The following is a 12,683-nucleotide window of genomic DNA, read 5'->3' on the forward strand; positions in this document are numbered from 1 at the left end:
GCGTTAAAAATGTTTCAAGTTGAAGAACATTTCCAGTGTTCAACCGTGTCTCGTTGTCCAATTCAGAGACTTTGGTTTACACTTTTAGTATGTTTTTAAGGTTAGGTTAATGTTTATTTCAAATACATTCACATATTTCATTTTCAACTCATTATTATAATGCATTACACCCATTTTAAAGTCTCTGTATTGGCTGCCTGTCCATTTAAGGATTGATTTTAAGGTTCTCTTACTAGTATATATCCTGCAGACCCCCGAGGCCCCTAAGGTCTTCTGTTGAATCCTAAAGTGAGAACTAAGACACATTGTGAGGTGTCAGGGGTCTACTATGCCCCTCACCTGTTGAGCAGCCTTCCTGAGGACCTGAGAGCTGCTGTAAGTTTATGTTTTACGGCAAAAGCATCTATTCATTCTGCCTTATTTTCTTCCTATTATCTTATCTCACCTATTATCTGGATTAGGATCTATTTATATTTTAGGATTTTATTACTATTTAACCTATTTACTGTTTTCGTAGGTAGTCTCATTTCTTGTTGATATTAATATTATTATTATTATTGGTAATTTAAACACATTTACCTCACCATTTTGGTTTTCAGGTTTCATTTTAGTTTTTCTGTAAATGACTTTTTTTCAGCAATATTTACAATCTAAAGAACCATTTTGCTCAGGTTCCTACAAAGTAAAGACTTACAAGACCCTTTGCAAAACCAATTTAATTTATCAAATTTATAAACCTTAACATTTAAACCTTGCTATAAGGTTAAACAGCCACAATTTTAGTTATATTCTTAGGTTTTAAAACAAAGAAATGTTTTTACAAAAAAGATAGTAAATATATTTGCTTAAATTGAGCTATTTGTCCCCAAATAAAGAAGGTCTTTCTGTGTAATTTTAGTGTCAAACACTGCTCAGTTTTATCTAGGTTTTGGCCAAAGAGGATAAGAGTTAGCGTAGAGCGCCAAAACAGCCACATGTGGCTCCAGAGCCGCAGGTTGCAGACCCCTGATATGCACAGGGAGCTGTGTGCTCTTTGGGGGGAGACCCGCAGCTGAGTGCAGACACGGACAGGGAGCTACAGCCAGTCACCAACACAGCCACACTTTCACTGTTCTTTTACCGCAAACCTCATTGTAAAGGGTAAAAAGCTGTCTATTATTGAAAAACCAAGTTTGTTAGATCATGGAAATAACGTGCACAGCCTACTCTATGGTTTTACAAGTCACACACATGAACACAGGTAACCATTGAAAAAAAAAAAAGGCCTTTACATGGCAGGCTGGACGATGCTGTGTGTAGCAATCCCAATAACTATGGATGAGCGAGAAGCGTTTTTTTCCAAGATATTTTGTGATACATGTAATAAAAATGAGAATAAAAGGAAGCAATGCAATCTTTTTGGTTATAAATATATAACTGCACACAGCCTGAAGCCTCACAAACAACTATTGCTGTAAAACTGTGTATACCATAGGTAAGGTAAGTTTATTTATATAGCGTATACCATACCATGTTTATTCTTATATCACTTTGAAAAACAACACATGATTGACCAAAGTGCTGCACAAAAATTCAAAGTTTATCACTATTATCACGTAATGATGTATTCTTATCCCTATATTTTTATTTCTCCCATACACAGTTAGCAGCCATCTAAGTCATTGAGCATTGTAGCTCATGAGCCTTCAGGGTCAATTAAGTATTGTCAAAGGAGCTCTTGCAGACAAAAACAACTGATTAAGTCAATCAAAGGAGCTATGAAGCATAGACCTGAAGTGCCTCCTTGTATTTTAAGACTGACCAGTGGAGGCCATAGTTTATAAATGACACATTTTTACTCTGATTCTATGCGTATCATCTCCTGTTTGTGTGAAATTTGAAATCAATCACCACCTCATCTGCCTAAATAAACGAGCCACTGCCGCTATACAGATGGTGGTTTGAAACAGCCCTTCTGCACCACCAGAATCTATTACTTACGTTGTCATAATGTGGCTGTTTACAATGGCCACTAACAAAAATATTATATGCACAGGCATAATGCAGACATGGGATAAAAGGTCTGCTTGTGATTACCTTTAATGGAAGAGACTTCTCACTGCAAGGACTGATGGGTAGAGACTGAAGACTGCTGGCTGGACTCGTCTCTGTGCTCTGCAAAAGACAATCCCAAAAACATGAGAAAAGAATCAAAATTATCATGTAGAGAAAATCTTTTAGAGTAGCTCTCAATACTTTATTTTATGAGGAAAGTGCAGCTATCTGCATTATTTAGCACTGTCTTTGAACTTTGTTTTGTTGTTAAACCATATAGGAGAAACACTGCATCTCAAGCATAAATCGCTACAATATAACTGTTTTCCCAAATATCTGACAGACAATTTTACATCTGTTCTACTGATCTCAGCTGGAGTCACTTTTGATTGAACAAAAAGACAAAGTGGGCAACACGGCTTCTTTTCTTTTTTTATTTCATGGGTTTTCTTTCATATTCTGTGGTTTCGTCAAGCGTGATCAGATATATTCGGCAACAAACAAAACTGTCAACAACTAGGCACAAAGCAAAGTCTGAAACACACACAGGTCCCATGCAGACATGCATTCAGGTGACAATAAATGGACATGCATGCACTAAGTAACACAGGTCTGCAGTTGCTGGTCTAACTGTTAGCTGTAAAGGATTAAATGTGGCATATGCAAGAGGATGTGGATCCTTCTGCTAGAGATAGTTTAGGTAAGCTGCCTACACAAGTCTTGGTGTTAGTTACGAATAAGTTTCAAGGTTTTTAGGCTTTGTTCACATGAAAATTGTTGTTTTTCCACAAAACCATTTCAATCCTTTCTAAATAGGTCCTTATAAACCAACATCATTCCTAAAAGTGTCTACATCCAAACAAAAAAGCAACCCAGATATGGGTAAATATGTGTGTGGTCATTTAATGCAATCACAGGAGCGCAACAAAAACAAAGGACGAGGCAAAAATGGCATCCATGAGACTCGAAACGAATTTATGAATGTTTTATTTCCAGCCACATGTTGACCCTTTAAAGATTAATACTGTGTGTAGTTGGGTAGGACAGACCACCATACCAAGATTACACTTAAAAATACACTTTTTAGGCCAAATCCCAGATAATATAGTGCTTTGACCTACTTAAAATAAGTTGGGGGAAACATTGGAGTCCAAATCTTTGCACAGTAAAAACTTGATGTTTTATTGGTTTGGCTGACCTTTTAAAGACACACACCTCCCTATCAGAATTATAGGTGTGCTATGGCGCCAGGCCATCAATGTGTCATCTGTGATCAATGATTTTCCCTACATAGAGAGACAGCCGTGCACTCACTGACGCCCACACCCACAGCATCCCTCCTTCCTTCCTTCTAAAACACAAACACATCCTCTTAAGGTCACCTCTGTCCCACAGCCCTTAACACACAACTGTCCCTACAATTAGATGTGGCTCAGTAAAAAGCCCCTCAGATTTAAGAATTGGTTGCCGGGGAGCCATGAATTTAATGACTTGCACTGCACTGAAACTGAATGTCTAGAGATGATGAATGGCTTCAGAAAGAAAAGCAGGTTTTGTAGTTTGATGCACACCTTTAATCACATACGTCTCTTAAATCAAGAAGTGAAAGCCTTAAAATAAGAGAAGGGACATTCATTTTCACTCCCTCTAATTGACTTTAGAGTTTTTATAGGACAACAGCCTCACTTTCAAAATATCACGCATATCATAGTTCCTGAGTCAACATGGTGGAAAGACAAGAATGGAAATTTTCTGCTTATAACTGAGCCATACTCCAGCATGGTGCTGTTTTGAATTTCTCCAATTATGGTTCCTACACAGGTTTCATGTAAAAATGTCATACTTTTTGCAATCAAATTCCAAAAGTTGCCAGTATTGTTTTTTTAACAGATTTTAAAGAATAACAGTTATAGTATAAATTTACAATGTATATTTCTACAGTGGACAAGATTTTAAATATGGAGCCTGCAAAAATAAAGACGGATGGACGGACGGACGGATGGATACAAACTATTTCCTTATCCAACCCTTAAACAAATCAGGAAAATAAAATTCACAAATGTATCACTCATTATCTGATAACACTGGAATCCTAAATGCATCAAACTGGCTCCTGTTTAAAAAAAACTCCTGATTACTAAAAAAGTGAAGCTATTCAGGATTAGAGTCGAACAACAGACTTGGAACGGCCAGAGGATGTATAGATTCAAAGCCATGTACAAAAGAGCTGGGAGTATGTACTGTAACAAATGGGACATCACACTTTAGTTAGAAACCATGGCTGACGTTGACAAATGGGGATCATTGTGTGAAGTTGCTTTTACGCACACATGAGACAGCAGCAGTTTAGAAATGTTCCCTCCGTGCAGCCAAGAGGATAAACTGCTGAAAGAGAAATAATTTAGGAGCAGACGGAGCATGGCTGGCCAAATGTGGAAAGCTAACACTGGAAATACTAAGAGGTGCTGTGATATCAGGCTTGTGGTCATCTACATTTGTGACATCACTGATATTTTTCTGTTGTTTTTAATTAGCTAATCTTTGGACACCACTTTGGAAGAAATCAGAACCAGGCATTTTCATTTTCATAGTTTCCTTTCAAACAGATTTATGGCAACATTTCCCTATCATGGTCCTAAATGTTTTAAATGTTAAACTGTTTCTACACAGCTAGTTTAAATTGATGGGTCACTAATAAGCTCCTGCATAACCGGATGATATTCAGTTCAGGAAATTCCCCCTATTGTCAGAGGACAGTACTATCAAGAATGAGTGGTCCTGTCACATAACTTCTGATTTCCTGAGTGATGTTTTTAAGTCACAAAGCTAGGTCTGATTCTTCTGATTTGGACTTTTCACCTTGGAAATACAGGACTTAGCAGAAAATAGGTGGAACCTGTTTCACTGTGAAGAGTGAAATGGTATTTTATAATTACGTGCAGAGTATTCAGAGCTATAAATGCCAGAGGGATACACTCCAACAAACGCCTAACGTGACTTGACAGAGAGAATAATCTTCTGTTTTTGGCTGAAAATATGTTGCAGTTAACATCTGCCTTCTTAACACTGGTATAACATCCTGTGACACAAATCTGGGCTTACCCATAACAGTATTATATTCTACTGTACCCACTTGTGCAGGCATGAAGCGCACTACCACTAAAATTTAAAACTTAAACTTAGCAAAAATTCTTGTTACTTGTAAAAATATTTAATAAATAATTTTTAAGGTTAAGCATGTATGCAGTTCAATTTACTTACAACCAATCTTTTAGCAGTGCACAACTGATTTTTAAAACAGACCTGATGGTGTCAGTGATTAGCTGTACATGTTGGCATGCTAACGTCAGCTTTACCAAGCTCTGTCAGTCCGTTGTTGTAGTCCGTTAAAGCTGTTCTTTACCACAACAATAATGTTCTGATTTCTAAAGCAGCTGTTAACAATGACTCAGACCAATAAACTCCTCCTTCCAGCAAATGAACAAGAGCAACACACTTTGCAGCCATTCTTCTCCAAAATCCAAAAATTAAAGTCATTTTTAACCAGTTCAACTCTAAAACAAAAGCTGAGGTTTGGAAGTGCAGTTTAAACGAATGTAATAAAAAACTCCAAACATATCTGCAAAACTAAGGCATAACTGATAATCGGAAACAAATATAAATCCATTTGACCAAGAATATTCTGCCAAACACACACAAAATAAATAAAAACAGTCAGCACAGTCTGATGGTGCACATGGGAGCCAAGCACTGAAACATCAGTTTCAGTGTACTAATGTCCTAGTAAAACATCCCTTCACTACCCTTTCTAAAGATGGCACATTTCTAGTGGCTTACACTTGGCACAATGTACAACAGCACAAAACGGCAGACTTATTTTTAGGCTGGCACATAATAAAATACTAGACATTTCAAACACAGCTTGTTTATGCTGAAGGAAGTGTAAATCTCACACAATGCAGGTGTGGTGATTAGAAACCTAACACCAGGTGTGCAGGGAAAGAAGAAAGCAGCAACAACAACAAGCCATGCAACAGACTACAGAAATACAGCAAGAATACCAAAGCAAAACACACAGACATTAAAACCCAAAAACCATGACAGCAACATAATTTGCAAGTTAATGATGCAACAAAGAAACCAAAGGGCACAAAGTGTCTCCTCTTTCATATTCATGCTGCTGTGCTCCCATTCTCTCTCCTGCAACTTCATCATCCCTTTAGTTTATGTCACTCAATTTCATGTGTCTTTTGCTTCTGTCTCTGTGGCCCTTGGAGAAAAAACAAAGAGCCATGAACAGCAAACAGATCAGGAGAAAGCCGTACGTGTGGCTCGGTGGGCCGCAGTTAGCTGCTCGCTTTGATCTTTTGCAGACTGTAGAGGTACTGAAGTGAGATTTTTCTTAGGTTTGTTTTGTTGCTTTTTTAAAGGATTTTGTCAGGTTCGGGATCAAGTTGCTCCCTTCCTTACTTTGCACCATATCACACCCAGGGATTACTTTTCCATCCCAACTGACTAAACTGAACCCATTTATAGTCACTACAACAATTTCATTCAGAGCTAGTTAATATTTCTTGTTTATTTTTGTTGTGTTGCATATTGCTCTATTTCCCTAACTAGCCAACTACTTTAATTAATTCTTGAGGTAATTGCATTGCTCAAATCTTTCAATTTAATTCACTGAACTCATTTGATTAAACCTTTATTACTACCCCTCAATTTTAGCGCAGTTACAATCTCCACTCGAGTGAGTTGACTCGGGAAATATAACAGATAATGACCCCTTCATCAGACCAGAATACCTATAAGCGAGCTGGTATTATTTATGGGAGTCATATAAACCCACCTCCATACAAGAGACTATGGGTAAATCATAGATTATTATTTTAAATCATTGGCTGTCGAAGCGTGTATGGCATGACAAGTGTTGTATACAAAGTAATTTGTTGCTCATTTTTATTCTCCAAAATAATGACGACCAAAGAGACCAAAAATGCAAATGTACAAAACAACAATGGAGCAAAACAACTAGAACTTTTTGTGACTTGGTTTAAGGAGAAAATACGGAGCCCGTATTTTCCACCTAAACTAGTGGAAATCAGTGCTCATGCTTTACTAAACTATGCACTGCCATGTACATCACAGCTTGTAGTATGACTTTATTTTTGTTACACTGAGATAAAATGTTTAAAATGACGGCAGCAGCTAACGTTAATGCAACAGATGTCACTGGGCAATCAGCATGCATGGATTGCGAAATGGGGCATGCAGTTTATCAAAAGGTGCAGAAGGATTGCAGAAAATGAGAAGACAGTCTTGTAATCCGTGCGCACAGATTGCAAAACTGAGCGCACGGTTTAGTAAAGCGTGAGCACGGATTTCCACCGCCTTTGTCTCTTTTTACTCGCCGACACTTGCCGGTCTCCGTAAGAAATTAATTAAATATTTTTTTAAATGCTAATTTTGGCCCCAATGGATCACAAAACAACACAATCAACAAAAACATACACATATTTTGAAACTATTTAGCCATTTTCTGCTCCCCCTGACTTAAACCTTTGCGGTGAGGCAGTGTTCGCTCTCTGTATTTGTGATGGGACTTGTTCCACTACAGCATGTGTGGGACAGACCTGAGCCAAGTGAAACACGTTAGTGTTTTCATTGAAATGTATTGATATGGATGAAGTGTGTGATATTTTACTATAGAATTGTTTAAATGATTTTTATAAACCATACAATTAGATACATTTTATTAAAATAAAGCTACACTGTAAATCTTGAAATTAAAATAAAGCTCCACTCTTATTTGGTTCTTTAAATGCAATAAATGTATCAGGTATACGGACTCAATAAATATCGTGAATAAAATATGAACCTAAAATATTAAGTTATGATTTTTTTTCCATCATCAGTCTGCCGTTTTCTTTCCTCATACAAACGCATCAGTCTGTAGTGTGATTGTGTCTTAAACTGAGTCAACAATGATGCTCAGACTATCGCTCCTTTCTGTTTTTAATAACACTGACTGGGATTATGTCTCCACAAAAGCTTCTGCAAAATAGCATTTCAAAAAACATTAATGTTTGCTTTCAAATCACTACTATTAACGCCGTAGCCAAAATTCTAGTCAACTTCATAGTCAACCTCTCTGTCATTTCACATAAAAACTCAAGATTTCCCTTGGGCATGGTTTGAGCTAGAATGCAAAAAATAAGTTGTAATAAGCCCTTCTAAAACTCTAAAACTGGTTTTGGTGTATAACTCCAGTTAAAAACCTCAAAAAAAGAAATTATATTTAAAAGATAAAATTATGCTCCTGAAAAAATATTTATTAAAAGGCTGGAGTTGACCAAATGACCAACTAAAGACTAAAGAGACTTCATGAGTGGACAATTAACATGAACCTATGTTCTGCATGGTTAAACCTTGCAAAGCCACGGTTTTGCAACATTTTGAAGCTTTACTAAGTGATCATTAACATTAATCAAATCTAAAGTAATGTGAAGGTACTTTTACTGAATTTAAAACGTTCATAATCAGATGGTCTCATTGCCTGAGATAACGCCAAACTTTGCACAGACTAAGACATTTAAGGAGCTGAGTTACAGTGTGTAAGAGAAGGATTTGTGTGTGAATTGCCTGCTTGTGTACATGGAAAGAGTATCATGGCAGACGCTTAAACACACATCACAGGTTCCTCCCCCAGAATTAGAATCTCATAAAATCAAACAAAAAGGAAGATATTAGAGAGATCATTTAAAAGTGAAAAGAAACCCACTTTGACAAGAGTTAATAAAGCTGATTAAACAAAGAATAAACAAAAAGCAAGAGAGGCACTGTTCACTTTGTTTCCAGATCAAATAGCTTATTATTTGCCAAACGCTTGTGCAAAACACTGTGCTTTTAGAACTTTATGTGTTCTAAACAAGGTTTTATGTTATAGACAAAACAAAAGCAGTACAAAATTGTAAAGTGGACAAAACGTACAGTATGCCAACTGTTTCAAATTTTTTAAACAACTTTTATCAACAGACAATGATAACATGGGTAAAATACAGTTTTCAAATGGTGGTTTACTATCTAAACTGAGGTAATTTCCCTCATTTTAAATCATGAATTTACCAGAATCAGCCACATTTGTTTGGGTTACAGTTTCATGAGCTATACCCAGGCTTGATTACTGCCTGACCTGTACAATCAAGCAACCACTTAAAAAGGAACTTTCCTGACAGCATGAGGCAGGCAGAAATATCTGAAAAAGCAACACAACATGCCTTGATCTAAAGAAATCCAAGAACAAAGGAGAAATAAAGTAATCCATTTATCAGCCTCGAAATGGGCAAATAAGCCATCTCCAAGGCTTTGGGACTGAAGCAAACCAAGATGAGAGTAAATCTTCACAGACGGTCAACCTTCCCAGACGTTTCCAGCTTATCAAACTTACTTGAAGTACATCAACGACTCAAAAAACCCCAGAAAAACATCTAAAGAACTGCAGGCTTCACTTCCCTTGGTTAAGGTCAGCGTTTAAGATTCAACAACAGGAAAGAGGCTGGACAGAAAAATCACATAAAGAAAAAAAAAAAACACCCTCATCATCTTCAGGACTTTTTTGGAAATATTCTGTGGACTGACAAGACAAAAGTGGAACTTTCTGGAGGCCGTTTGTCCCATTATATATGGTACAAACTATCACAAAATCTCAGAAAAAGATCATCATCCTGACAGTCAAACGTGGTGGTGGTAGTGAGATGGTCTGGTCCCGCTTCAGGACCTGAGAAACATGTCACAGTTAATGTAACTATAAATTCTGCTCTCCACCAGAAATCGCTGGAGGAAAAATCTACCTCTGAATGACTCAAAGCAAAAACAAGATAAGGTTTTGGAGTGTCCTAGTCAAAGTCTGGATATTAATCCAATTGGGACATGCCCAAACACAGGCCCTTCATTTTAGAAAACCTCTACTGTGGCTGAACTTAAGGAATTTTACAAAGACTGGGCCAAAATTCCTCCACAGCAATGAAAGAGTCTCATTATCGCTTAGCACTAATGCTTGATGCCAATCATGGCCGTTAGTTATTAGCTTTAGGGGACAATTACTTTCTCACATACGGCCAAATTGATTTGAAGAAGGATTTTTCCCTAATAAAACATATCATCTCTTCAAATTAGCATTTTATATGAACGTAGGTTCTTTTGTCTAATACTGAAATATGTTTGATCTGAATGAGAAATCTATCAGCAGTTAAATACTTTTTCCAGCACTGTAAATCCACATCAAAAGGTGACCATATGCTTGTTACAGTGAGAAAAGTCATCACCCACCTCCTGTAATGTCCGTCTCAGTCTTAAAAGCAGGGTTTTGACCACTGTGCATTCCTGCTGCATCAGTCTGAGCGGAAGGCTCTCCAGCCCTATAGGTAGAGGGTCATCTTCCTTCCCTAAACCAGACCCCACGCTGCATTCAGCTGGCAGCAGGCTGGTTGGTCGGCTGACTTCCCTGGAGAACAGTTAAGGAGAAATAAAAAAAAAAAAAATGTGATAACAGCATGAAGCAGTGTGAAAACAGGATCATTTACCTGGCCTCAGCTCTCCCTGCTGCTGTCCTCGTTGCCATTTGTGAGCACCGATAGTGTAGATGATACATTCTACAGTAATGTGACGATACCAGCTGTTTTGTGGTATCCAAGTAATTCCAAAAACCCTGGGTGATATTGTGCGTGACCAGCGAAAAAGGCACAGACATGGTGCAACTGTGTGACCGTGTGTGTGTTCAAGGAGCTCTCTCGGCAGACGAGATGTACATGAAAAACTTTAAATACACGGTTTACAGAAAGTAGGAAAAAAAAGCACATTTCTAAAACCAGATTACTAATTACCCTCTAAAACTCTGCACAGAGCATAGGAACTTTAAGGGTTTAAAGTCTAATTCATTCACATCAACACAAAAAACTTAGATCATCTTACCTTCAGCTTTAATTAACTTTACCATTTGAAAGCATGACCCATTAAAGAATAATTGGCACTTGTGAGCTAATTTTTGGAATGTGGTGAAGCTGCTTCTTGCTGCCTTGCAGCAAGAAGGTCCAACTGTATCACAGTCTGGTACGGGGGTTGCTCTGCCTCAGACCGGAAGGCGCTGCAGAGGGTGGTGAAAGTCACCCAGCACATCACCAGAGCACTACTTCATGCCCTAGAGGACATCTACAGAAAGCGGTGTCTGAAAAGGGCTAGGAAAATCATCAAGGATGCCAGTCACCCAGCACAAAGACTCTTCATCCTCCTGCCTTACAAGAGCCTCCAGACTAAGACCACCAAGTACTGGAACAGCTTTTTCCCCTCAGGTGTCACATTCCTGAATTCTGCCTCCTGACATCTGAACAACAATGACAGACTGTATCCTTATAGATACACAACAACAACATATGGACTGGAACATTATCACTTGCATTTTAAAACATGGACTTAAACACCACTTACTTGCACTGTCAGCCCACCATTGTATATATATACTGTATAGATAATCTACCTCTGTTATAGTCTGTACATTCATAACTTGTATATACTTATACTAACAGTTATAGCATATTCATGGATGGATGTAAACTCCATTTCGTTGCTTTGTGCTTGTGACATGTGCAATGACAATAAAGTTAAATTCTATTCTATTCTACGGATTTTGCATGTTCTCTCCATCCATGTAGGGGTTCTCACCAGGTACTCTTGCATCCTCCCAGTCTAAAAACATGTTAGCTTTATTGATAGCTTTAAAATGTACTTAGGAGTGTATGTGCATGGACCTGTATTCTGTGTGTCTGTGCATTTCCCTGTGAAGGACTGACAATGGTAAATGGACTGAACTTATATAGCGCCTTTCCAGTTATACAGACCGCTCAAAGCGCTTTACACTAGAGCCACATTCACCCAATCGCACTCACTAACACTCACACATTCATACACCTGGAATCAAACCCACAACCTTCTGATTGCAAGACGACTACTCTTCCTACTGAGCCACAGTCGCCTCAATCTGTCCAGGGTGTACCACACCTCTTGATGGATGGATGGATGGATGGATGGATGGATGGATGGATGGATGGATGGACTCTTTGATTTGTTTGACCTTCACCACAGATAGAATTTAGTAACTCTAAAGGACAGGTATTACAGACTTAAAAGTAAGATTTATTCTTCCTAAAAAAAAAAGTCTACAGCACTGTATATAACATAGGACAGATAAGGCAGCATTAGATCTTTAAAGTAAATATGAGACTAGACCAATATGATGTATTTCCAAAAAATAAATAAAAAGTCAAGACACTGGTCAAGGAGGCTGCAAGAGGGCCAACAACAACCCTGAAGAAGTTGCATTAATTACTAGCATCTACTGGTAAAGTTCTACATGTTACAACAATCTTCTGTATTCTCTAAAACGGCTATAAGTAAGGAGCAAGATTCTCAGACTTTTTCTTCTAAAGAAAATGGCTAAAATCTCTCAAAACTTTGTGGAAGAAAATTGTGCAAACACCCAACTTCAACTTTTGGGCCACAGTTTTAAACTATATGTTGTAACATCCATGTAAAGAATAAATAAATTTAAAAAAGCATCACCAAAAGAACACTATACCCACAGAGTGATGACGGCATCA

General features: G+C 37.8%; 1 protein-coding gene across 4 annotated transcripts in view; it reads right to left on the minus strand.

The window, feature by feature from the left end:
• Positions 1-12,683, minus strand: part of ccser1 (coiled-coil serine-rich protein 1) — a 172,296-nt gene that overhangs the window by 105,466 nt on the left and 54,147 nt on the right. For all 4 annotated transcript variants that reach the window (XM_047382176.1, XM_047382177.1, XM_047382180.1 and 1 more), the window contains exons 7-8: positions 10,360-10,534; positions 2,077-2,154 (exon numbers count right to left, since the gene is read on the minus strand). In XM_047382176.1, coding sequence (XP_047238132.1) covers positions 2,077-2,154; positions 10,360-10,534 — 253 coding nt within the window. The remainder of the gene's footprint in view (positions 1-2,076; positions 2,155-10,359; positions 10,535-12,683) is intronic.

The sequence above is a fragment of the Girardinichthys multiradiatus genome, chromosome 12, assembly GCF_021462225.1.
Source record: "Girardinichthys multiradiatus isolate DD_20200921_A chromosome 12, DD_fGirMul_XY1, whole genome shotgun sequence".
NCBI classification, from domain to species: domain Eukaryota; kingdom Metazoa; phylum Chordata; class Actinopteri; order Cyprinodontiformes; family Goodeidae; genus Girardinichthys; species Girardinichthys multiradiatus.